The sequence below is a fragment of the Ips typographus genome, linkage group LG9 (genome assembly GCF_016097725.1).
Source record: "Ips typographus isolate SLU linkage group LG9, UJ_Ityp_2.0, whole genome shotgun sequence".
Taxonomy (NCBI): Eukaryota; Metazoa; Arthropoda; class Insecta; order Coleoptera; family Curculionidae; genus Ips; species Ips typographus.
In genome coordinates, this window is record NC_138430.1 from 2280508 (window position 1) to 2307469 (window position 26962).

Sequence of the window (26962 nt, forward strand, 5' to 3'; positions counted from 1 at the left end):
CGTTTGTTGATGAGTATGTAATCGATCTGATTGCGGATTATGTTGTCTGTTGTGTTGGGACTATTTGAAAATTTCACAATTTTGCATCTTTTTCACTTTGTATAGTACAGTGGTGGTGCTATTAAGTCATAGTTTTTTCACTGGTTTTTGCGTAAATGTCATTAAATCAAATATCAATAGAAAATAACAAAAAGTATTGTCATTTTATTTGCTTAACCTTTAATCACTTGAGATGTTTAAATTAATATTAATTTAACACACATAACAGCAAACTGGTCATTAAATCCCAGTTTTGCTCACAATTTATTTTTGTTTTGATTTTTAAATCCCAAACAAAGCGTCCCAGACAAGTTTTCGCCCACGTTACATGATTATTTATCCAAAAACTTGTGTTGCGGTGACTAGGTTTACTATTCTAGTGTTTTGAAAAAGAATGGAGTAATGTCAGAGTGATTTGATTCAGCAATCTCTTCAAAAAGATGTTTGATTGATGTCAAAGAGGAAATATATTGCCTAGGAAATGATAGTTTGTAATTTCGTTAACTGTCTGAAAAAAAAAGTAATTATAGAACATAAAAAATAGAAAACGTCTCACTCACTCACTCACTTTTAAAAATTATCAAATTTTTAATTAACTGGGTATAAAATCTCAAAATGCAAATTAAGAATTTCATATAATAATAAAAATGTGTAATACTCAAAGTTTTTCATTTTCAAAATACAAACGACATCTAGTGAGAAACCACCAAACCGGTTTCTTAGTAAAGGAACACTCTGTACATAATTTTTTTTTAATGGAGTTTTAAGTTTGTGCGCTTGTCAAAACAAAACTGTGGCCCATAAATATTCCACATTTATTTGTACTAAAACGCATTGCTAATGCATATCGTAATGATTTGTTTAGGTTTTCGGTACGAAATGTGTTCAGTAATAATATATTATACAGGGGGTTTTTGGTAGCGTCCGGTATTTTCCAGGGCGATTCCTCAGACATTTTTGTTGGTTTCTCAGTAGTTCTTAAAATAATATCGATATTCAGACGAAACTTACGGTATTTGGGAGTTTTGTAACATTAGAAAAATTAGATCTTGGTTTTGCTCTTACATATAGAGGGCGTTAATTAAAATTAATTTTTGAACACCCTGTATTATGGATTTGCATGATTGACATTTTAAAAATCTTTAAATTCAAAATAACTTACATTTGGCAACATTATCATGTCATGAAGTGTCATATTTTTCAAATGCATTTAGCTATTAAAATTGATATCGAAAAACTTCAGCTTAGTACAGGAAGTAAAAGTATCACTTAAGTTTTTCCTAAAAATATTATTTTAAGTGGGACATACAAATAATTAGTTTAAAAATAGGACAAACAATAATAAATAATAACTTTATTACTAAATTTTCACGTCAATTTGGGCGACACATGTGGTAGACAGTTTGGCGAAAAGCAAACCTGTTATATTGAATGGTCAATAGAAAACGTCATATTTATTTTCCGCTCTCTTTTCACTTACGCAAGATCACTATATACAGGATGATGTGTTTATTAATGCCCCATGAACCATCGTAAATTTTATTTATACTTCTAAATAATATCCATTAAACGAACAATAATTTGCTTTGATTAAAAATGTTATTACAGTTATTACTTTCGAGTAATTGAACTACTTTTTTTTAACTAAAATGAATACGGTTTGTTTTAGTTCTTATTAAGTTTCTTGTAATTTAAATCATCCCTCAGGAGGGAAATATTTGCTTCAGCAATGTTTAATGAGCGCAGAGTACTTACTGAACTTCAATACCCCATAACGCGGTCACATGGCAAAAAAGTCTAACTTTTTGCACTCATATGCGTGCGAAAAAGTAGAAAAAAGTTTAAATTGGGGGTGAAACTGCGATATTTAAAGCTGAACCAGATGCCGCTTTAAAAATTTCGATTTTACAAGTGTTTCCGAAGATATCCGAAAAAGACTGAAATTTAAGAAAGCTAAATTTTTATTTATTTATAACATTATTTGAAACCTTCAGGCAACCTCACTGTACCAAACTTTGTAGTGTTTGCCAGGTTATTGGATAGGGAATTTAATGAGGATTCCAATAATGTGCTTAAAACAGTCATTTTCTCACTCCAAGTGGATTTTACAGGCGATTATGTCCCTGACTGTCTTTTAAAAGTGTCTTTCTGACAGTTCAAATTTTGACACCACTTTTTTCCCTGACTGTACCAATTTTTGTAGTGTTTTTTCAGGTTGTTGGATAGGAAATTTAATAAGGATTTCAAATATGTGCTTAAAACAATCATTTTCTCACTTCAAGTGGGTTTTACAGGCGATTTTGTCCCTCTCGGTTCTTTTAAATTGTGTTTCTGGCAGGTCAAACTTTGATAGCGCTTTTTTCCCTGACTGTACCAAATTTTGTAGTGTTTTTTCAGGTTATTGAATAGAAAATTTAATCAGGATTCCAAAAATGTGCTTAAAATAGTAATTTTCTCGCTCTAAGTGAGTTTTACAAGCGATTTGGTCTGACTGCTCTTTCAAACTGTCTTTCTGACAGTTCAAACTTTGACACCACTTTTTTCCCTGTCTGTACCAAATTTTGTAGTGTTTTTTCAGGTTGTTGGATAGGAAATTTAATGAGAATTCCAAAAATGTGCTTAAAACAGTCATTTTCTCACTCGAAGTGGGTTTTACTGGCGATTTTGTCCCTGGCGGTTCTTTCAAATTGTGTTTCTGGCAGGTCAAACTTTGATAAAGCTTTTCTTCCTGACTGTACCAAGTTTTGTAGTGTTTTTCCAGGTTATTGGATACGAAATTTAATAAAGACTTTTCAGGTTGTTAGATAGGGAATTTAATGAGGATTCCAAAAATGTGCTTAAAACAGTAATTTTCTCACTCCAATTGGGTTTTACAGGCAATTTTGTCTCTGACTGTTCTTTCAAAGTGTCTTTCTGACAGTTCAAACTTTGTCACCGCTGTTTTTCCTGACTGTACTAAATTTTGTAGTGTTTTTTCAAGTTATTGGATAGAAAATTTAATAAGGATTCCAGAAATGTGCTTAGAACAGTTATTTTCACACTCCAAGTGAGTTTTACAAGCGATTTTGTCTCTGACTGTTCTTCCAAACTTTCTTTCTGACAGTTCAAACTTTGTCACCGCTTTTTTCCCTGACTGTACTAAATTTTGTAGTGCTTTTTCAGGTTGTAGTATAGAAAATTTAATGAGGATTCCAAAAATGTGCTTAAAACAGTCTTTTTCTTACTCCAAGTGAGTTTTACAGGCAATTTTGTCTCTGACTGTTCTTTCAAACTAAGTTTCTGACAGTTCAAACTTTGTCACCGCTTTTTTCTCTGACTGTACTAAGTTTTATAGTGTTTTTTCAGGTTATTGGATAGAAAATTTAATGAGGATTCCAAAAATGTGCTTAAAACAGTTATTTACTCACTCCAAGTGAGTTTTACAAGCGATTTTGTCTCTTACTGTTCTTCCAAACTGTCTTTCTGACAGTTCAAACTTTGTCACCGCTTTTTTCCCTGACTGTACTAAATTTTGTAGTGCTTTTTCAGGTTGTAGTATAGAAAATTTGATGAGGATTCCAAAAATGTGCTTAAAACAGTCATTTTCTCACTCTAAGTGAGTTTTACAAGCGATTTTGTCTCTGACTGTTCTTCCAAACTGTATTTCTGACAGTTCAAACTTTGTCACCGCTTTTTTCCCTGACTGTATCAAATTTTGGAGTGTTTTTTCAGGTTGTTGGATAGAAAATGTAATGAGAATTCCAAAAATGTGCTTAAAACAGTCATTTTCTCAGTCTAAGTGAGTTTTACAAGCGATTTTGTCACTGACTGTTCTTCCAAACTGTATTTCTGACAGTTCAAACTTTGTCACCGCTTTTTTCCCTGACTGTACTAAATTTTGTAGTATTTTTTCAGGTTTTTGGAAAGGAAATTTAATAGTAGTGAGAAATAGTCATTTTCTCACTTCAATTACGTTTGTCAAGCAATTTTTGTCCCTGACTATCAAACTGTGCTTAAAAGTTGCAATAATCAGGGTTTTAGAAAAATTTTCCTGTAGTATTCGATACTAAACGTGTTTCTGAGATTTATGACAGTTATTTTGACAGTGGTCACGTTACTCCCTATCTAAATTATCCTCCAAAAACTACGTGATATTTGTCCCTAATGTTAAAACTGCAAGAGAAGAATTTGTAAGAATTACAGTTTTCTTACAGTTATTTTGACAATTATTGTCAGTAAATTAGTGGTAAATTACAAATTAGTTTAAACAATAATACCTTCAGTTTTGCGTAATTTTCCTAATCTCAAAAATATATTATTTGTCATAATTTATGCATGAAATAATAAAGAAAAGTGACAAAAAGCTGAAATATAAATTTTTTAGAAAAGGCTACTTTTCCAGAAAAAAAGGTTGTAAGAATGTTCTTATTTGCTACAAGAATCACTTTGTTTTGTTTGATAAACCAAAATCTCTAAAACAATAAATAACAAATCAAAACTTTGAATCAATCTTAGTTTTAATGAAATTAATGAAAGCCAAGACACAAAAATGACATCTTTCAAGCAAATTTCAATTAGACCCGTAAATTTTCCTGTCACATTGAATTTTACTTTTCCAATTTTACTTTAACTCACCCGCACTATAAGAATGTGACGTGAAGTGTCATTTGTCAAAATGTAATTTTTGAAAACTGACAAAAATTGCCTAATTTCAAAGTCAGTGACAAAATGGCGTCATGCCAAAATAAGTGAAAATAGTCTCTTGTCTCGTCTAAATCCAATATGGCCGTAATTCGAAGACAATATACAAAGGTTATTATTTGACGGACACCCTGTATATTTAACAACTGATCTTTAACCGCAAAGCACTACGGTGAATGAATCGGTTCTGTGACACATTAAACTTGGCACGTTTTCAAACAATTTAATTTCCTTTTTTGCGTGGAAAACTTGCACCGCTTTCCTTTCGACACTATTTCAGTCGCGATCGGTTTTTTTCTTATTTGGTAGTAATGTTCAGGGCGCGGCTTCCATTATAGTTTTTTTTTTGACAAACTTGGCAGTCCTCGATTATCCGGAAAGTGGCAACGCGTCGATCGGAACGGTTTCACCAATGCTGGCGCCGAATTTTCCTCATTTTTCTCCGCGTACGCTCGCGTTTCGCATTGCTTTCCGCGAACGCGCCAAATTTTCAAATCTCCGACACGCGGTCAAGTTGACGATTTAGTTGATTTAGTTCCTAATTTTGTTTGAACGTGGTGTACTAGATAGGACAAATAGTTTCAGTGAGTTATCAAGTGATGTTCCGCTGATAAGTGCGTTTGCTCAGCATTTCCTACTATTTTGTTTACGGTATTTGTAGTACAACAATGTTTTTGATTTTTTTTAAACTGGATAATACAGGTTAGATTTTTGTTTCAAGTCACGTTTCGAGGCTATTCCACTTTATTTTTGTCACCACAACAATCAGAAAATTATCTGTTTATACAGGGTGTTTTAGAATACATAACCTACAAACATATAGGACCTATAGAAAATGCCAAAAATTAACACAAAAAGTTTTATGGAAAAATTTTGTCAGAACTTTAGTTTTCTAAATATTTAGGATTCTAGATATAGAGAAAATTTATATTACCTAAACTGTGGTCAATACCAAATTGACATATTTCTTCATGTTTAAATTTTAAATTGTTTGTTTATAGAGCATTTTCTACTCATCTTTGCATTTCCTACATGCCTTATAAGTTTGGGACACCCTGTATTGTACTATGACAGAAAGTAATTTAGTTTGTGCAATGCTGTACAGTGAAACACATCAGTCAGTGATTAAAACTGTCATTTTATCACTCAAAGTGGGTTTTACAGGCGGTTATGTCCCTGACTGTCTTTTTAAATTGTGTTTCTAGTAGTTCAAACTTTGATGCCGAAGAAAAAAAGATTGTATCAAATTTTGTAGTGTTTTTTCAGGTTGTTGGATAGGAAATTTAATGAGGATTCCAAAAATGTGCTTAAAACAGTCATTTTCCCACTCCAAGTGGGTTTTACAGGTGATTTTGTCTCTGACTGTTCTTTCAAACTGTGTTTCTGACAGTTCAAATTTTGACACGGATTTTTTCCCTGACTGTACCAATTTTTGTAGTGTTTTGTCAGGTTATTGGATAGGAAATTTAATGAGGATTTCAAAAATGTGATTAAAACAATAATTTTCCCACTCCAAGTGTGTTTTACAGGCGATTTTGTCTCTGACTGTTCTTTCAAACTGTGTTTCTGACAGTTCGAATTTTGACACCGCTTTTTCCTTGACTGTACCAATTTTTGTAGTGTTTTGTCAGGTTATTGGATAGGAAATTTAATGAGGATTCCAAAAATTTGCTTAAAACAGTCATTTTCTCATTCCAAGTGGGTTTTACAAGCGATTTTGTCTCTGACTGTTCTTTCAAACTTTGTTTCTGACAGTTCAAATTTTGACACGGCTTTTTTCCCGGACTGTACCAATTTTTGTACTGTTTTTTCAGGTTGTTGGATAGGAAATTTAATGAGGATTTCAAAAATGTACTTAAAACAGTAATTTTATCACTCCAAGTGGGTTTTACAAGCGATTTTGTCTCTGACTGTTCTTTCAAACTGTGTTTCTGACAGTTCAAATTTTGAAACGGCTTTTTTTCCCTGACTGTACCAATTTTTCTAGTGTTTTTTCACTTTATTGGATAGGAAATTTAATGGAGATTCCAAAAATATGCTTAAAATAGTCATTTTTTCACTGCAAGTGGGTTTTACAAGCGATTTCGTCTCTGACTGTTCTTTCAAACTGTGTTTCTGACAGTTCAAATTTTGACACCGCTTTTTTCCCTGACTGTACCAATTTTTGGAGTTTTTTTTTCAGGTTGTTAGATAGGGAATTTAATGAGGATTCCAAAAATGTGCTTAAAACAGTCATTTTTTCACTGCAAGGGAGTTTTATAAGCGATTTTGCCTCTGTTCTTTTAAACTGTGTTTCTGACAGTTCAAACTTTGACACCGCTTTTTTCCCTGAATGTACTGTACCAATTTTTTTAGTGTTTTTTCAGGTTGTTGGATAGGAAATTTAATGAGGATTCCAAAAATGTGCTTAAAACAGTAAATTTCTCACTCCAAGTGGGTTTTACAAGCGATTTTGTCTCTGACTGTTCTTTCAAACTGTGTTTCTGACAGTTCAAATTTTGACACCGCTTTTTTTCCCTGACTGTACTAAATTTTGTAGTGTTTTTTCACTTTATTGGATAGGAAATTTAATGGAGATTCCAAAAATATGCTTAAAATAGTCATTTTCTCACTCGAAGTAGGTTTTACAAGCATTTTTGTCTCTGACTGTTCTTTTCAAACTGTGTTTCTGACAGTTCAAATTTTGACACGGCTTTTTTCCCTGACTGTACCAATTTTTGTACTGTTTTTTCAGGTTGTTGGATAGGAAATTTAATGAAGATTCCAAAAATGTGCTTAAAACTGTCATTTTCTCACTCCAAGTGGGTTTTATAAGCGATTTTGTCTCTGACTGTTCTTTCAAACTGTGTTTATGGCAGTTCAAACTTTGACACCGCTTTTTTCCCTGACTGTACCAATTTTTGTAGTGTTTTCAGGTTATTGGATAGGGAATTTAATGAGGATTCCAAAAATGTGCTTAAAACAGTCATTTTCTCACTCCAAGTGGGTTTTACAGGCGATTTTGTCTCTGACTGTTCTTTCAAACTGTGTTTCTGGCAGTTCAAACTTTGACACCGCTTTTTTCCCTGACTGTACCAATTTTTGCAGTGTTTTTCAGGTTATTATATAGGGAATTTAATGAGGATTCCAAAAATGTGCTTAAAACAGTCATTTTCTCACTCCAAGTCGGTTTTACAGGCGATTTTGTCCCTGACTATTCTTTCAAATTGTGTTTCTGTGAAAAATTGCATTGTAGACTTATAAAATAGCTTGAGATGAATTTTGATCAAGTGGTAGTAAAATATCATTTTAAGCAGCACTTTATAGCTCTATGAGGCTTTTACCTGATGAGCTATATGTGACAGCTGTCAAATCACTGTCTGAATAAATAATAATAAACATTTAGCCATAAACCTCTCAAGTCCGTTTCTGTGGCGCAAAAAAGTATAGTAACAAGATAATCGTACAAATTACACTTTATAGCTCCATGAAAATAACAGATTGTTGATGATTGCTATGACGCGGTGTGCAAATAGGACAAAACTGAATTACACTGGACAATCTAAACATTGTTTAGCAATAATAATTCCGGTAGTGAATAAGCTAAACTTTTCCCGATGCCAGTTGCACACATTTGTTGGAAGAGCGGAAATTAAACTAAACAAACCAGGAATTGCTAATGAATTTGCTTTTTTTACGATCTTTCCCACTAGGTAGTTATACATACTTTTGATATACACAGTGGTATTTAAAGAGACTGGTCAAAACCTTAAATTAAATCGTCATGAAAAATGATGTTGGTGCTATTATTAGAGTAATATTTGTTTGTTTACTTTACCTTAATTGAAATTACAAACAAAATTATAATACACGAAAGCATTTCGAAATACCATACGGTATACATAATGTGACACCATTGTTGCCGCCATGTTGAAAACAAATGCTACTATCCATTATAAAGATAGTAAAATGACTTGGACTAATTGCATAGTTTACTAATTATTAGTGTGTTTCGTAAATTTTAATTATTTCTTGTTCTGTTACTTACCATAATAAATTATTTTTATTATTATTCTTCTTATTTTTTAAATTTCTGTTATAAATGCTTTCTTTTTGTTTTTATCATCATTAGACAGTAAACGAGTGCAGAAATGAAAATTTCAAAATTATACATAAGAACTCAATGGTAAGGAAAGTGACATTTTACTCTGCGAAAGCGGATGTGACGTAATTTAACTGTCTCATAAAGTGGTCATGTGACCAATTATAGAAACTCAATTACTGAAATTTCCACAAAAATTAAAATTTTAATATTAACTTTTTGATATTTCTCTCTTCAAACTGATCTAATAAAACATGTTTTACTTAACAATAACAAATTATAGACAATCAATCATTAGCAAAAAAAGATAAATCAATTAACTGTAATAGATTTTGGCGAGTATACATTTATCATCAAAAATGATGATTAATTGGTTTAAATTGGGATTTAATAGATTTAGTAATCCAATATTAGCCAGAAACAAATACAATAACTGTGAGTATACTATTGATGAGTGATATCTCTATGTATTTTTGGAAATTGTTTCATTCATCTGGTTTTGCGTGAGATGTGGTAATTCCATAAACTGTTTCTGTTTTATTTGTTTAATTTTACTGCATTACGTTACGTATGATTAACTGATTATTATACCGGTGTTAATCATGTAGACAAGGATAGAGACACAGTTAAAATTAATACTCTCAAGTAAGACAGAAGATGTTACAAATTAAACTGTTAAAGGAAGGAAGGAAAATAGTTATTTACCCAACTAGTGCAAAAACTAATATTTTTTAAAACAATATGTGATTTCTTTATGTTATTTATTTTATAATATTATTTAAAAAAAAACACGTTAGAATGTAGTGACAGCTGTCACATCTGTTAAAACACCGATCAGGGAGCTGTAAAATGTAAATTGTACAAATATTTTGATAGCACTGTGCTTTACAGAAATGGACTTTATAGGTTTATGGTTGCAGATTTGACAGCTGTGAACTATTGTCCTATTCAAGATAGTGGTTTGACAGCTGTCACTTAAAACGTATCAGTCAAAACCCGTCACATAGAGCTTTAAAGTGCTGCTTGAATTGATACTTTACTACCACTTGATCGAAAATTCAACTTAAGCTACTTTATACGTCTATAATGGAATTTTTGATAGCTGTGTTACGATTATCTATTTAAAATAGAGTTTGACAGCTGTCCTATATACTTTATCTGTTAAAACTCCGCTCATGAAACTATAAAGTGAAATTTGTATGATTATCTTGTTAGCAGTTTTTTGTGTCACAGAAACACATTTTAGAGGTTTATGGTTTGCAGATTTGACAGTTGTGAAGTATTGTCCTATTCAAGACAGTGGTTTGACAGCTGTCACATAAAGCGTATCAGTCAAAACTCCTCATAGAGCTATAAAGTGCTGTTTGTAATGATGTTTTACTACTACTTGATCGAAAATTCAACTTAAGCCACTTTATACGTCTATAATGGAATTTTTGACAGCTGTGTTACGATTATCTATTTAAAGTAGAGTTTGACAGCTGTCACATATACTTTATCTGGTAAAACTCCGCTCATGGAGCTATAAAGTGAAATTTGTATGATTATCTTGTTACTTCTTTTTTGCGCCACAGAAATACACTTTAGAGGTTTATGGTTGTAGATTTGACATTGTGAAGTATTGTTCTATTCGAAACAGTAGTTTGACAGCTGTCACTTAAAACGTATCAGTCAAAACCCGCCACATAGAGCTATAAAGTGCTGTTTATAATGATGTTTTACTACCACTTGATCGAAAATTCAACTTAAGCCACTTTATACGTCTATAATGGAATTTTTGACAGCTGTGTTACGATTATCTATTTAAAGTAGAGTTTGACAGCTGTCACATATACTTTATCTGGTAAAACTCCGCTCATGGAGCTATAAAGTGAAATTTGTATGATTATCTTGTTAGCAGTTTTTTGCGCCACAGAAATACATTTTAGAGGTTTATGGTTTGCAGATTTGACAGCTGTGAAGTATTGTCCTATTCAAGACAATGGTTTGACAGATGTCACATAAAGCGTAACAGCCAAAATCCAGCTCGTAGAGCTATAAAGTGTCTGGTATATTTTGTTACCATTTTTTTGCTCCACGGAAAAAATGATTTAAAGTGTAGCTGCACATATAATATAGTTCATTCCATATGCATTCTATAGCTGCTTAAAGAAAAACACTTGAACTTGAAAAACCATCGAGAGATAAAATAATAAACAAAAGACACTTATCGGTCACAAAAAGTAAATGTGTGTGCGTGAATAATAAAGGAAAAGGGACAATGGCGGACACGTGTCAAAGTGAGTGACACTTTAGTAATTATCACATTTTTGAAATAGTTGACGAAGAATTTGCAGTAGAAAAGTGGTGGAAAAGTCAGAATTGATACAGTGTGAAGCCAAAAAATGTCGGTTAAACTTCTTCTTCTTCTTCGGAGGTTGGCGATCCAACTGGCTCTATAATGGTTCGTGAAACCGCATCCCTGAAGATCTCTATAGACGTACATCCTTTAGCCATGAGTTCGAGTCGTTTGCCCACAGATCGTTAGCCCTCGATCTTCCCTTCGGTAAGGTGCAGGAAGAACGCGTACTGCTCCTCCCTCATAACGTGCCCGATGTATTGGAGCTTTCGTTCTTTGATGGTTGTCAGCAGTTCTTTACCTTTACCCATTCTCCTTAGCACTTCCTCGTTGGTTATCCTGTCTACCCAGGATATGCGCAGTAGACAAGTACATCTCAAAAGCGTCAATGCGGTTCTCCATTGCAGGAGAGCAGGTTCTTCATGGAAATTAATCTCCTTCTGGTCTGTTCTATCATTGATTTGATTTCCATTTTAGGGTCACTGTTCTCGTTGACGAGGGCTCCAAGATATTTAACGGACGGTACTTGTTGTTAATCTGAAGAATCGCCCGTCTTGGTGCCTTGGAGGACACGACCACTTTGGTCTTGGCAATGTGTAGACCATACTGTGTGCTATGTTCAACGATGTGGTCCATCATATTCTGGAGATGTGGGAGGCTGTCGGCAACCACGACCGTATCGTCGGCGAATAGACTAGGCTAGTTTGACAGCTTTCACACACCTCCCTGAACACCGCCTCCGAGTATATATTAAATAGCAGAAGGGACAGAACACATCCCTGTCTAACGCCCCTTCTGATTTCTGTTTGTTCGGATGTTATGCTCTCTATCCTAATCTCTGCAGTTTGGTGCCAGTACTGCGTGATGATGTTTAGATCTCCCGTATCGACTCCGGTGTATTTTAGGATCTCAATGAACTCCTTCCATCTTTTAAGCTTTTCCTCAACTATCGTTAAGATTTTGTTGTTAGTGTCCTTCAAAATGGATCTGCTTGCGTTGGGAGTTCCTGAATTCCTTGATCTTTTTGTGGAGATTGAACGAGTCGTGCTTCTTTTCTAGTGTCTCCATTTCACTGGATTTTTCAGCTAGCCATCCTTCCTCTGCTTTTCGGCATTCTGATCTCACCGTTCAGCTCCCTGTACCGGTTATTGTCTGTGGCTTTGTATTTTCTTCTCTCGTTCATAAGTTGTAGAATTTCGTCTGTTATCCACTATTGTTGTGCATATCCAATGTCACCCTCCTGAGTTTCCAAAAGTGCCTTCGTCAAAGCAATCCACCGACGCTCTACGTCATCGTCATTGGAGATGTTAGTGTACAACAAACAAAAACTAGATCTCAACACAGTTTTGCTATTGATTTTTCAAATTTTTTGAAATATTAAGAAAAATGTTGCCTAGTTGTGCACTTTTTCCTTAAATTCACGAAAACGGTTAAAACATTTTTTACTATATTTCCTGTAGCCACTGATATGTGAAAATGCCTTTTATTTAATAACAATGGTAATGCAATGGCCGTACCCTATCAAACTTCCTGCTGAGATAATGCACATTTCGGCAGAACAGAACAAATAGCAAACAAACTGATAAAAACTTCATTAGTTGGATCAATTTCATTTGAAAACATCTCGGACTGAATGTTGGTGGACTAAATTTGATTTATTGTGTGAAACTAGTGCGTGTGTGTAGAACATTTTAGAGTGAAATTTACTAATGTGCGATAAATTATGTTAAACAAAACTAGAGGTAAAAGTATTACGGAGGATTTAAGTGCAGTGTCCCCTTGGACTGGATTAACGCTAGCTTGCATCAAGATTCTTGAACTGTATGGAAAAGTTTTCGAAGAGGATGTGTCCAAACTTAATAAAAAGTAGGTATATTAAGTGATTTAGAGCTATAAAGTGCTGCTTAAAATGATATGTTACTATCACTCGATCAAATTTTAACTTAAGCTACTTTATGCGTTGATATAATTAAATTTTTGACGGTTGTCTATTCAAATGTCAATCAAATTTGAAATTTTAATTATTTACTGATAATGCATTTGTTTCCTCATCAATTATGTCGTATTTAAGCTACTAATGAGGATATTTTATAGGTTATATCTCAGGACATTTGAGTTTTATCGGGTAAATTGATAGGTGGTTTTTTCAAGTTTTTTGCAAATATTTTTGTTAGAAAAATGATTGTTTAGTAGAAACAATTTACCTACAAAGTTTTTTTTAATTTTATATAATTTTTAAAAAAAGTTCAATATTTCGGAAACATTGAATATATCTATTTTTGGCCTTTTCTCTCTCATCCGGAACATTCTAATTTAATAGCATCTTGTGGAAAATTGCATTCCAAATAAAGCTTATTACTTGAGTGACAAACAGGTTTCATACCAGTTACCTACTTACTGGTATAATGAAACGAAGAACCTAAACTATTTAAATTAGCGCTATACGTGGGTTTTACAAGCGATTTTGTCCCTGACTGTACTTTTAAACTGTGTTTCTGGCAGTTTAAACTTTGACACCGCGTTTCTCCTTGACTGTACCAAATTTTGTAGTGTTTTTACAGATTGTTGGATAGGAAATTTAATGAGAATTCCAAAAATGTGCTTAAAACTGTCATTTTCTTATTCCAAGTCGGTTTTACAGGCGATTTTGTCCTTGACTGTGTTCTCAAACTGTGTTTGTGTTAGTTCAAACTTTAACACCGCTTTTCTCCCTGACTGTATCAAACTTTGTAGTGTTTTTTCAGGTTGTTGGATAGGAAATTTAATGAGGATTCCAAAAATGTGCTTAAAACTGTAATTTTCTCATTCCAAGTCGGTTTTAAAGTCAATTTTGTCCTTGACTGTCCTTTCAAACCGGGTTTCTAACAGTTTAAACTTCGACATTGCTTTTCTCCCTGACTGTACCAAATTTTGAAATGTTTTTCCAGATTATTGGATAGGAAATTTAATGAGGATTCTAAAAATGTGCTTAAAACAATCATTTTCTTATTCCAAGTCGGTTTTACAGACGATTTTGTCCCTGACTGTCCTCTCAAACTGTGTTTCTGTCAATTCAAATTTTAACACCGCTTTTCTCTCTGACTGTACCAAATTTTGTAATGTTTTTTCAGATTATTGGATAGGAAATTTAATGAGAATTCCAAAAATGTGCTTAAAACTGTCATTTTCTCATTTCAAGTCGGTTTTACAAGCGATTTTGTCTCTGACTGTCCTTTCAAACTGTGTTTCTGGCTGCTCACATTTTAACACCGCTTTTCTCCCTGACTGTACCAAATTTTGTAGTGTTTTTCCAGATTATTGGATAGGAAATTTAATGAGGATTCTAAAAATGTGCTTAAAACAATCATTTTCTCTCTCCAAGTCGGTTTTACAGGCGATTTTGTCCCTGACTGTCCTTTCAGACTGAGTTTCTGTCAGTTCAAACTTTAACACCGCTTTTCTCCCTGACTGTACCAAATATTGTAGTGTTTTTTCAAGTTATTGGATAGGAAATTTAATGAGAATTCCAAAAATTTGCTTAAAACTGTAATTTTCTCGTTCCAAGTCAGTTTTAAAGTCGATTTTGTCCCTGACTGTCCTTTCAAACTAGGTTTCTGACAGTTTAAACTTCGACATTGCTTTTCTCCCTGCCTGTACCAAATTTTAAAGTGTTTTTCCAGATTATTGGATAGGAAATTTAATGAGGATTCCAAAAATGTGCTTAAAACTGTCATTTTGACATTCCAAGTCGGTTTTACAAGCCATTTTGTCCCTGACTATACTTTCAAACTGTGTTTCTCGCTGATCAAACTTTAACACCGCTTTTCTCCCTGACTGTACCAAACTTTGTAGTGTTTTTTCAAGTTGTTGGATAGGAAATTTAATGAGGATTCTAGAAATGTGCTTAAAACTGTCATTTTCTCATTTCAAGTCGGTTTTACAAGCCATTTTGTCCCTGACTGTCCTTTCAGACTGTGTTTCTGTCAGTTCAAACTTAAACACCGCTTTTCTCCCTGACTGTACCAAACTTTGTAGTGTTTTTTCAAGTTATTGGATAGGAAATTTAATGAGAATTCCAAAAAATTGCTTAAAACTGTCATTTTTCATTCTAAGTCGGTTTTATAGGCGATTTTGTCACTGACTGTCCTTTCAAACTGGGTTTCTGGCAGTTTAAACTTAGACATTGCTTTTTTCCCTGACTGTACCGAATTTTGTAGTATTTTCTCAGGTTATTGGATAGGAAATTTAATGGGAATTCCAAAAATGTGCTTATAACTGTCATTTTTTTCATTCTAAGTCGGTTTTATAGGCGATTTTGTCCCTGACTGTCTGTGATTTTTGCCACTTAATTTGACAGTGGTCACGTGACTGCCTAACTAAATTATCCCACAAAAAGTACTAATGTCAAGATTTGAATAAAATTGCAAGAATTACAGTTTAACACAGCTTTCTAGAGATTTATGACAGTTATTATGACAATAATTGTCAGTAAATTACTGGTAAATTCCAAATTGTTTAAACATTTTCTTAAAAAGCTGAAAATGCAATTTTTGAAAGAAAAAAGGCTACTTTCTTATAAAAAAGTTGGTTAAGATTGTTACTCATTTGGTACAAGAATCACTTTGCCAAAAAGGTTTTAATTTATTTATTTTTTTATTGATAAACCAAAATCTCTAAAATAAATAACAAATCAAAACAGACTTTTATTTAGTTTTTGTTTTTCAGGATTTTATTTTAACAATATTGACCGAAAATTACTTTAATGACAACCATGACAGGAAAGCAATATATTTCCATCAGGAAATTTTAATTAGACCCATAAATCTACCGGTAAATTTACACCCATTACTACTAGTTTTAGTGTATAATCTTATAGGTTCTTTAAACTTAAAAGAAAATTTGATTTTGGTCTGATTTTTTTCACTTTAACACAAATAAATAAACTTGGACTTGTACTGTTGTTACACTTACCGCTTCAATTAGAAAATAGTATATTACATACTCAGGTGGAAAGTGTTTGATTTCTGTCGAGAAATTAGGTAGTTATATAACTTTATCTCGAGACAGAAATTAAACTTTCTACCGTGGTTTGTATACTATTTTATTTTCAACAATTTATCAAAATCTCATCAAACTTTTAATAAATCATACAGAATGAAATATTGATTGCTAATAGTCTCTAACAATAAGGTATTATAGGTGCACGAGTAGTTATGACTTCAACCACAATAAACGACTGGTGATTTGTTTACAATCTTGACAATGTCATTATTGTGCTATTCTGTCTTTAATATTTTGAGATGAAACGTTTCTTAAAGTGCTTTTTCTGAGGAGATTTCTGAAGACGCAGATGTTACTCATCATCCAAGCCCAGGTATGACAAAACGCATATTGACATTCACCCGGGTGGAAAGTGACATTTACCCGAGTGGAAAGTGACTACTTTCCTTCCACCCGGGTGGAAAGTAAAAGCAGGTAATTTTCATCTTTCCACCTGGTTTACACATAAGAAATAACGTTATTACATACCTGGTTGAAAATAAATATGGTTTTTAGACGATTGGAACTATACTCAAACAGTTCAATAACAATGCGTTAATTTCCTAGCAAATCTTACGTCACCTTTTGTGCACCCGTTAAAAATAATTACCGGTTTTGCAATAAACTAACAAAAATAAAATCCTCAGCTGCCAAACTAATTTTATAGGGCGTGGAAAGCATCAAGCCAAAAAATCCGAAAAAATCAGCCGTACGTAGGCAATTGTGACCACTAAATTATCAATTTACGTAAATATTTCAAATAGAAGATTACTATAAACGTTTATGAAGTGCAAACTTTTCTCATGTTGGACGTTTTTGCCAAACGGAGTGTTAATTTCCGTTTTTATTAATGCTGAATATAAACCATAATATTATCAGTTTTTTTTTTTTTTTTGAAAATGACTTAAGTAAACTAAACAGCTACATAAAGATGTTGCAATTTATGTTCATCAATATTTTTAACTTGCTTTGAAACGTTTGTATTAAAAATAGTTTTATACAGGTTGTCCTAAAAATGTTTTGGTAAACTTTAAAGGGAGAGAACTACCCTCTGTACTAGGAGAAATTGGCAGTGACGACATTAATTATTGTGATATTTTGTGGTTTGAGCATTTTTCCGGTGATTTATAAAGCTTTGATTTTGTTGAATCAGACATTTAACGCATTTAACTACGAACGTCTAATTTGAGGCGTTCCCGAGATATTCAAGAAAAACTAGAGTCAACTTTGACGACCTCTAGCGGTCAAACGGTACAACTTAGCCCTGTCCGCTCAACGTCACGTGATAGCCCCATTCGTTGTCTTGCTTTTGTCATGTGGTGTATCTTTACAGAATGTTTCAAATAAGCGAGTTACGGGCGGATTATTTAAAATAAACAAAATTCTTACTCGGCAACAAAAGGTACACATTTTCCTTAATTTATGTCCTGGTTACACTTTTTTAAAAAATGTGCTTAAAACTGTCATTTTCTCACTCCAAGTGGGTTTTACAGGCGATTTTGTCCCTGACTGTCGTTTCAAACTGTGTTTCTGACAGTTTAAACTTCGACACCGCTTTTCTCCCTGACTGTACCAAATTTTGTAGTGTTTTTTCAGGTTATTGGATAGGAAATTTAATGAGAATTCCAAAAATGTGCTTAAAACAGTCATTTTCTCACTCCAAGTGAATTTTACAGGCGATTTTGTCCTTGACTGTCCGTTCAAACTGTGTTTCTGACAGTTTAAACTTCGACACCGCTTTTCTCCCTGACTGTACCAAATTTTGTAGTGTTTTTTCAGGTTATTGGATAGGAAATTTAATGAGGATTCCAAAAATGTGCTTAAAACAGTCATTTTCTCACTCCAAGTAGGTTTTACAGGCGATTTTGCCTCTGGCTGTCCTTTCAAACTGTGTTTCTGACAGTTTAAACTTCGACACCGCTTTTCTCCCTGACTGTACCAAATTTTGTAGTGTTTTTTCAGGTTATTGGATAGGAAATTTAATGAGGATTCCAAAAATGTGCTTAAAACAGTCATTTTCTCACTCCAAGTGGGTTTTACAGGCGATTTTGTCCCTGGCTGTCCTTTCAAATTGTGTTTCTGACAGATTAAACTTCGACACCGCTTTTCTCCCTGACTATACGAAAGTTTGTAGTGTTTTTTCAGGTTATTGGATAGGAAATTTAATGAGAATTCCAAAAATGTGCTTAAAACAGTCATTTTCTCACTCCAAGAGGGTTTTACAGGCGATTTTGTCCCGACTATTCTTTCATACTGTGTTTCTGGCTGTTCAAACTTTAACACTGCTTTTCTTCCTGACTGTACCAATTTTTTTACTGTTTTTTCAGGTTATTGGATAGAAAATTTAATAAGGATTCCAAAAATGTGCTTAAAACAGTCATTTTCTTACTACAAGTGGGTTTTACAGGCGATTTTGTCCCTGACTGTCGTTTCAAACAGCGTTTCTGACAGTTTAAACTTTGACACCGCTTTTCTCCCTGACTGTACCAAATTTTGTAGCGTTTTTTTCAGGTTATTGAATAGGAAATTTAATGAGGATTCCAAAAACGTTCTTAAAATAGTCATTTGTTCACTCTTAAGTCGCTTAATTATCGGTTACTTAATTTATGCCCTGGTTACACTCTTACAAAATGAACAGATTACATCACAAATTTACAAAGTAAATCACTTTTATTGAAGGATATGCTAACGGTAAATTGATATCTAGCTTAGCATAATCGATACTGCAAACTTGATACTTATTGCTTCAGAATAGGAAGTAAGTCGGTAGGTAATATACAGGGTGTTTGAGAATTAAATACCAAAAGTAAAACGGCTAAATCTTACAACTTACACTCGAGACTAGTTATTGTGACAAATTTGTAAAATAAAAAAATATTGAGGTCACGACAGATGTCATATGACTGTCTAACTGAATAGTATACCAGTATCACGTGATTTCTGTCACAGACGCAACGTTTGCTCGACCAAAACATGAAGCTGCAAAAAGTTTAGTATATTTTTTATACTGTTCGAAACCAGACGTGTTTTACAGCTTCTTGATCAATAATTTGACAGTTAATAGGTCACTGGTCAGGTAAATAGTGTCCTAGTATCATGTGACAACTGTCAGAAATGTCAAAACTGACAAATATTTCCCAGTTTGGGCTTGAAGCTCTAAAAATCACAGTTTGAAAGTGTTTTCTTGAAGTATTCGAGACAAGTCGTGGTCTATGCCATTATTTTGACAGTTTTCATGTGACTGTCAAAAATCTGAGGCAAACAATATATCTAAAAACTTTCAGCTTAACAAAAACGTGTTATTTTTCTCAAGTAATTGTTAGTTGACAAGTTTCACTGGATTTGCAATATAGCTTCGCTTTAATAAAACCTAATAAATAAAATCTAAATTATATTTGCTGATAAAACCAAAAATGCTTAATTAACTAAAACCACTTCATCATTTCCATATTGTGTAAGTACTTAATTCAATAAGCCCTATAAAGCTTGTTTAGTTAAGATTATCAATTATTTACTTGAAGTAAACGTGATTTGTCAAAATAATCACAACTGCCTTATTTAATGGTAGCAACATATCTTTTAGTCAATAATACTTTATCGATATTTAATGTTAAACTCTATAGAAATCTGTTGCAATAATAAATTTACCAAAACGACACGTTCTGCCATAATATATTCTCTTTACGACTGGCTTTCAAGTATCTTATTAGACAGTAATTGGATCATTCCAGGGGTTTTGAAATCGACAAGGCAATAACGATGTGTGCTTGTTATACCAGTTTTTTTTTGCCAAATCAAACTGGTAAAATTGTGTATGTAAATCTGGACCTAAACAAGGTGGTTTCCTGAAATTTTACTTCATCGACTGTGAAAAAATTGACTAAAATAGATCAAAATCGTGCATAATGTGAATATTTTCTCTTGTATGACAGTATGTCGTTTCAATTACCCCATATGTGTTCTAATATTGGAATTAATACGTCAATGGGTTTGACAACAGTAGGGTTGATAGTTTGGAAATTTCAAATTGAAACCATCAGAAGTTTCATGAAATTTCTGAATCTTTGCGCGATCCCCTCTAAATTTTGGAAATATCTGAAATTTATGAAATATCTGAAATTTCAACTAAGAAATTTCAAAAATTAAATTAAAACTGTAATTTTCTCATTCCAAGTCGGTTTTACAGGAGATTTTGTCCCTGACTGTCCTTTCAAACTATGTTTCTGGCTGTTCAAATTTTGACACCGCTTTTGTCCCTGACTGTACCAATTTTTGTAGAACTTTTCACGTTATTGGATAGGAAATTTAATGAGGATTCCAAAAATGTGCTTAAAACTGTCATTTTCTCACTCCAAGTGAGTTTTACAGGCGATTTTGTCTCTGACTGTTTTTCAAACTGTGTTTTTAGCAGTTCAAATTTTGACACCGCTTTTCTCCCTGACTGTACCAAATTTTGCAGTGTTTTTTCAGGTTATTGGATAGGAAATTTAATGAGGATTCCAAAAATGTGCTTAAAACAGTCATTTTCTTACTCCAAATGGGTTTACAGGCGATTTTGTTCCTGACTGTCCTTTCAAACTGTGTTTCTGGCTGTTCAAACTTTAACACTGCTTTTCTCCCTGATTGTACCAAATTTGGTAGTGTTTTTTCAGGTTATTGGATAGGAAATTTAATGAGGATTTCAGAAATGTGCTTAAAACTGTCATTTTCTCACTCCAAGTTGGTTTTACAGGCGATTTTGTCCCTGACTATTCTTTCATACTGTGTTTCTGGCAGTTTAAACTTCGACACCGCTTTTCTCCCTGACTGTACCAAATTTTGTAGTGTCTTTTCAGGTTTTTGGATAGGAAATTTAATGAGGATTCCAAAAATCTGCTTAAAACAGTAATTTTCTCACTCCAAGTGGGTTTTACAGGCGATTTTGTCTCTGACTGTTCTTTCAAACTGTGTTTTTAGCAGTTAAAATTTTGACACCGCTTTTCTCCCTGACTGTACCAAATTTTGCAGTGTTTTTTCAGGTTATTGGATAGGAAATTTAATGAGGATTCCAAAAATCTGCTTAAAACAGTAATTTTCTCACTCCAAGTGGGTTTTACAGGCGATTTTGTCTCTGACTGTTCTTTCAAACTGTGTTTTTAGCAGTTAAAATTTTGACACCGCTTTTCTCCCTGACTGTACCAAATTTTGCAGTGTTTTTTCAGGTTATTGGATAGGAAATTTAATGAGGATTCCAAAAATCTGCTTAAAACAGTAATTTTCTCACTCCAAGTGGGTTTTACACGCGATTTTGTCCTTGTCTACTATTTCAAACTGTGTTTCTAGCTGTTCAAACTTCGACACCGCTTTTCTCCCTGACTGTACCGAATTTTGTAGTGTTTTTTCAGGTTATTGGATAGGAAATTTAATGAGGATTCCAAAAATGTGCTTAAAACTGTCATTTTCTCATTCCAAGTGGGTTTTACAGGTGATTTTGTCCCTGACTATTCTTTCATACTGTGTTTCTGGCAGTTTAAACTTTGACACCGCGTTTCTCCCTGACTGTACTAAATTTTGTAGTGTTTTTCAGGTTATTGGATAGGAAATTTAATGAGGATTCCAAAAATGTGCTTAAGACTGTCATTTTCTCACTCCAAGTTGGTTTTACAGGTGATTTTGTCCTTGACTGTCCGTTCAAACTGTGTTTCTGACAGTTTAAACTTCGACACCGCTTTTCTCGCTGACTGTACCAAATTTTGTAGTGTTTTTCAGAGTATTGGATAGGAAATTTAATGCAGATTCCAAAAATGTGCTTAAAACAGTCATTTTCTATCTCCAAGTGGGTTTTACAGGCAATTTTGTCCCTGGCTGTCCTTTGAAATTGTGTTTCTGGCAGTTTAAACTTTGACACCGCGTTTCTCCCTGACTGTACCAAATTTTGTAGTGTTTTTCAGAGTATTGGATAGGAAATTTAATGAGGATTCCAAAAATGTGCTTAAAACAGTCATTTTCATACTCCAAATGGGTTTACAGGCGATTTTGTCCCTGACTAATCTTTCATACTGTGTTTCTGGCGGTCCAACTTCGACACCGCTTTTTTCCCTGACTGTACCAAATTTTGCAGTGTTTTTTCAGGTTATTGGATAGGAAATTTAATGAGGATTCCAAAAATGTGCTTAAAACTGTCATTTTCTCACTCCAAGTGAGTTTTACAGGCGATTTTGTCTCTGACTGTTTTTCAAACTGTGTTTTTAGCAGTTCAAATTTTGACACCGCTTTTCTCCCTGACTGTACCAAATTTTGCAGTGTTTTTTCAGGTTATTGGATAGGAAATTTAATGAGGATTCCAAAAATGTGCTTAAAACAGTCATTTTCTTACTCCAAATGGGTTTACAGGCGATTTTGTTCCTGACTGTCCTTTCAAACTGTGTTTCTGGCTGTTCAAACTTTAACACTGCTTTTCTCCCTGATTGTACCAAATTTGGTAGTGTTTTTTCAGGTTATTGGATAGGAAATTTAATGAGGATTTCAGAAATGTGCTTAAAACTGTCATTTTCTCACTCCAAGTTGGTTTTACAGGCGATTTTGTCCCTGACTATTCTTTCATACTGTGTTTCTGGCAGTTTAAACTTCGACACCGCTTTTCTCCCTGACTGTACCAAATTTTGTAGTGTCTTTTCAGGTTTTTGGATAGGAAATTTAATGAGGATTCCAAAAATCTGCTTAAAACAGTAATTTTCTCACTCCAAGTGGGTTTTACAGGCGATTTTGTCTCTGACTGTTCTTTCAAACTGTGTTTTTAGCAGTTAAAATTTTGACACCGCTTTTCTCCCTGACTGTACCAAATTTTGCAGTGTTTTTTCAGGTTATTGGATAGGAAATTTAATGAGGATTCCAAAAATCTGCTTAAAACAGTAATTTTCTCACTCCAAGTGGGTTTTACAGGCGATTTTGTCTCTGACTGTTCTTTCAAACTGTGTTTTTAGCAGTTAAAATTTTGACACCGCTTTTCTCCCTGACTGTACCAAATTTTGCAGTGTTTTTTCAGGTTATTGGATAGGAAATTTAATGAGGATTCCAAAAATCTGCTTAAAACAGTAATTTTCTCACTCCAAGTGGGTTTTACACGCGATTTTGTCCTTGTCTACTATTTCAAACTGTGTTTCTAGCTGTTCAAACTTCGACACCGCTTTTCTCCCTGACTGTACCGAATTTTGTAGTGTTTTTTCAGGTTATTGGATAGGAAATTTAATGAGGATTCCAAAAATGTGCTTAAAACTGTCATTTTCTCATTCCAAGTGGGTTTTACAGGTGATTTTGTCCCTGACTATTCTTTCATACTGTGTTTCTGGCAGTTTAAACTTTGACACCGCGTTTCTCCCTGACTGTACTAAATTTTGTAGTGTTTTTCAGGTTATTGGATAGGAAATTTAATGAGGATTCCAAAAATGTGCTTAAGACTGTCATTTTCTCACTCCAAGTTGGTTTTACAGGTGATTTTGTCCTTGACTGTCCGTTCAAACTGTGTTTCTGACAGTTTAAACTTCGACACCGCTTTTCTCGCTGACTGTACCAAATTTTGTAGTGTTTTTCAGAGTATTGGATAGGAAATTTAATGCAGATTCCAAAAATGTGCTTAAAACAGTCATTTTCTATCTCCAAGTGGGTTTTACAGGCAATTTTGTCCCTGGCTGTCCTTTGAAATTGTGTTTCTGGCAGTTTAAACTTTGACACCGCGTTTCTCCCTGACTGTACCAAATTTTGTAGTGTTTTTCAGAGTATTGGATAGGAAATTTAATGAGGATTCCAAAAATGTGCTTAAAACAGTCATTTTCATACTCCAAATGGGTTTACAGGCGATTTTGTCCCTGACTAATCTTTCATACTGTGTTTCTGGCGGTCCAACTTCGACACCGCTTTTTTCCCTGACTGTACCAAATTTTGCAGTGTTTTTTCAGGTTATTGGATAGGAAATTTAATGAGGATCCCAAAAATCTGCTTAAAACCGTCATTTTCTCACTCCAAGTGAGTTTTACAGGCGATTTTGTCTCTGTTCTTTCAAACTGTGATTTTGGCAGTTCAAATTTTGACACCGCTTTTGTCCCTGACTGTACCAATTTTTGCAGTGTTTTTTCAGGTTATTGGATAGGAAATTTAATGAGGATTCCAAAAATCTGCTTAAAACAGTCATTTTCTCACTCCAAGTGGGTTTTACACGCGATTTTGTCCCTAACTATCCTTTCAAACTGTGTTTCTGACAGTTTAACACCGCTTTTCTCCCTGACTGTACCAAATTTTGTAGTGTTTTTTTCAGGTTATTGGATAGAAAATTTAATGAGGACTCCAAAAATGTGCGAAAAGCAGTCATTTACTTACAAGTGGGTTTGACTAGCAATGTTGTCACTGATTGTCTAATTGTGCTCAAAACTTTCAAAAATCGGGGTGTAAAACAGTTTTTTTGTAGTATTAGATATAAAACGTGTTTCTGAGATTTATGACACGTATTTTGACAGTGGTCACGTGACTGGCTAACTAAATTATCCCTCAAAAAGTGCTAATGTCAAAGTTTGTCAAAATAACAATATCCTCAGATTTGCGTCATTTTTTTTTTATCTCAAAAACATGTTAATTGTTATAATTTAAACAGAGTTACAGTTAGACAGCAGGGTTGTTAGTTTGGAAATTTCAAATTGAAACAATCAGAAGTTTTATGAAATTTCTGAATTTTTTCGCTATTCTCTCTAAATTTTGGAAATATCTGAAATTTCAATAAAAAGTCAATGAAATTTAAAAAATTGTATGGTTTATGAAAGTTTCAGGGAAATTTCCTTGATTCCAATTGTTTTAGTTTTAGTAAGAATTATTATTGGCAAATGACAAATGAAATCTCTGTATCCTCCATTCAAAGCATCCAGACAACATTTCTTACTATTCAAAAATAACTAAAATACGTCGTACGTTTTTAATTTGACAATTTACGAACATTAATTGCTTACAGCTGTTGTTTTGACAATCCAAACTCCTCACGAAGGCTTCAGACAACATTTTTGACTACTCAAAGGCATCGAAAACGATTCTAGCTTCAATTTGACACTTTACGAGACGTCAAAATACTTCCTGCCGTTGTTTTGACAATACAAAGTATTTAAACACCGTTTTTGACTAGCAAAGCCAGGAAGAAGCCTTTTTGTCTTCAATTTGATACTTAGTGGAGACATTTAAACTCTGACATCACTGTGACACTTCAAAGATAATATAAATACTCCCAGATTTCCATTTGACTATCAAAAAACATCAGGAAATCTTCAGTTCAGTAACAATGCTACCAGACAATAAAAAGCCTTTAGAAACGCTTCAGAAGATTGACTATTTAAAGCCACAGAAAGATATTCTGTCATATAATTTGACACTTCAGAGATATCAAACATTCTTTCCTGCTTTTGTTTTGATGATCTAAAGTCGTTATACAGCATTTTTAGCCATCAAAGACATATAGAGGAACTTTTTGTCGTCAATTTGACTCTTTGAAGACATCAAGCATTCTAGCTTCAATTTGACTTTTTAGAGTTACTAGAAATGCTTTTTTTCTGATCTTTTGACAGTCCAAATCATTCAGGGAGACTTCAGACAGCACTTTTCAACGCAAACCTCTTCAAGAAATGTATTTGCAAAAACAGTTTTTCCAACAATTTGCAAGCAATACGTCGTGGTAGTTTTGTAGGTCATGTAATGGTATTCTTCTACTTTACCAGCGTCAAATTGGTTCTTAACCAGTCAAAAAGTGCACCCTGTCACTAAACCGGAAATAACACGCTTATTTGCATCACTTTGTATAGACTTTTATATGTTAATGGATAGCCAATGAAATGAGCTTTTCATTGACATATAAAAGTTGATTGGTTACTTAGTTTTTCTCAAGTAATGTTCACTAATTCCTACACTTTATACACACCAGAATGTCCTAGCGGTTTATACCTGGTAATTTTCAAATTTTTGTGTGATTTTTTTACTATAAATTAAGTACCTACGCCTGTAAAGGTCACATATGTGTACTTATCAAAGTAAACTACATCGCACCTGGAAAATGCGCTCATAATATCCACAGGAAAAACGAATCATCAAATAAATCGTGTTAAACGTGTTTTATTTTAGTTTTGAAATGAGTCCAAATTTAACACCTCTACGAAATTGCATTTTCTCGCTATTGTTATCACTAATTTTATGTTTTTTCTTTTTCCCAGGAAAACCTGCAAAAACTGTAAATGCCTAAGAGACAATCACGAAGTGATTGCAGAATATGGAGCTCGTTCTCGTCTTGGTTTTGTACCGCACGATGGTCTTGATGCTAGAACTTTAGGATATGCCTTTGTGCCTCCTGGTTTAACTACTGCTAGACAGGTGAATTACGACACATACATATACTAATTTATTTTTTATATTAAAGTAAGTTGGCTTAGAAAACATACACAAAAATTCTCAGAAGATACAAAGAGAATTTAAGGAATTTTAAGGGAATTCAAGAGAACGATGACGAAAATGCTCATAAATGCACCGGAAAAACAGCAATTCAGGGACTATTTAGAAATTATAAAATGCCCAGTAGGTATTTCTTGGAGGAACCACACTGACAGTCTTTACAGTCCCATGGAGTCAAATTTGACATTAAAAAGCACATTAATACTTTTCTTGCATCACGTGACAGCTGTCCTAACTGTCAAAACCCACTCACCAGTGACCTGAGAGTATGAAATGCCAAATTGTTGTGTTTCTTTGATGAATTGCACTGTAAGGTGTGTTTACACCTTCATGGAGCTAAATTTGACAGTTCT

At 33.6% G+C, this 26962-nt stretch overlaps 2 protein-coding genes across 5 annotated transcripts in view; one reads left to right on the top strand and one right to left on the bottom strand.

Moving 5' to 3' along the window:
- The window catches only part of beta4GalNAcTB (beta1,4-N-acetylgalactosaminyltransferase B), a 189204-nt gene that overhangs the window by 47172 nt on the left and 115070 nt on the right, over positions 1 to 26962 (bottom strand). The window lies entirely within an intron of this gene.
- Lmpt (four and a half LIM domains protein limpet) overlaps positions 1 to 26962 on the top strand; it is a 108973-nt gene that overhangs the window by 24239 nt on the left and 57772 nt on the right. For 2 of the 3 annotated variants that reach the window (XM_081986157.1, XM_081986158.1), the window contains exon 3: positions 26375 to 26531. In XM_081986157.1, coding sequence (XP_081842283.1) covers positions 26375 to 26531 — 157 coding nt within the window. Of the gene's footprint in view, positions 1 to 12663; positions 13005 to 26374; positions 26532 to 26962 lie in introns of those variants that run through there. The other variant, XM_081986159.1, reaches the window with a different exon arrangement.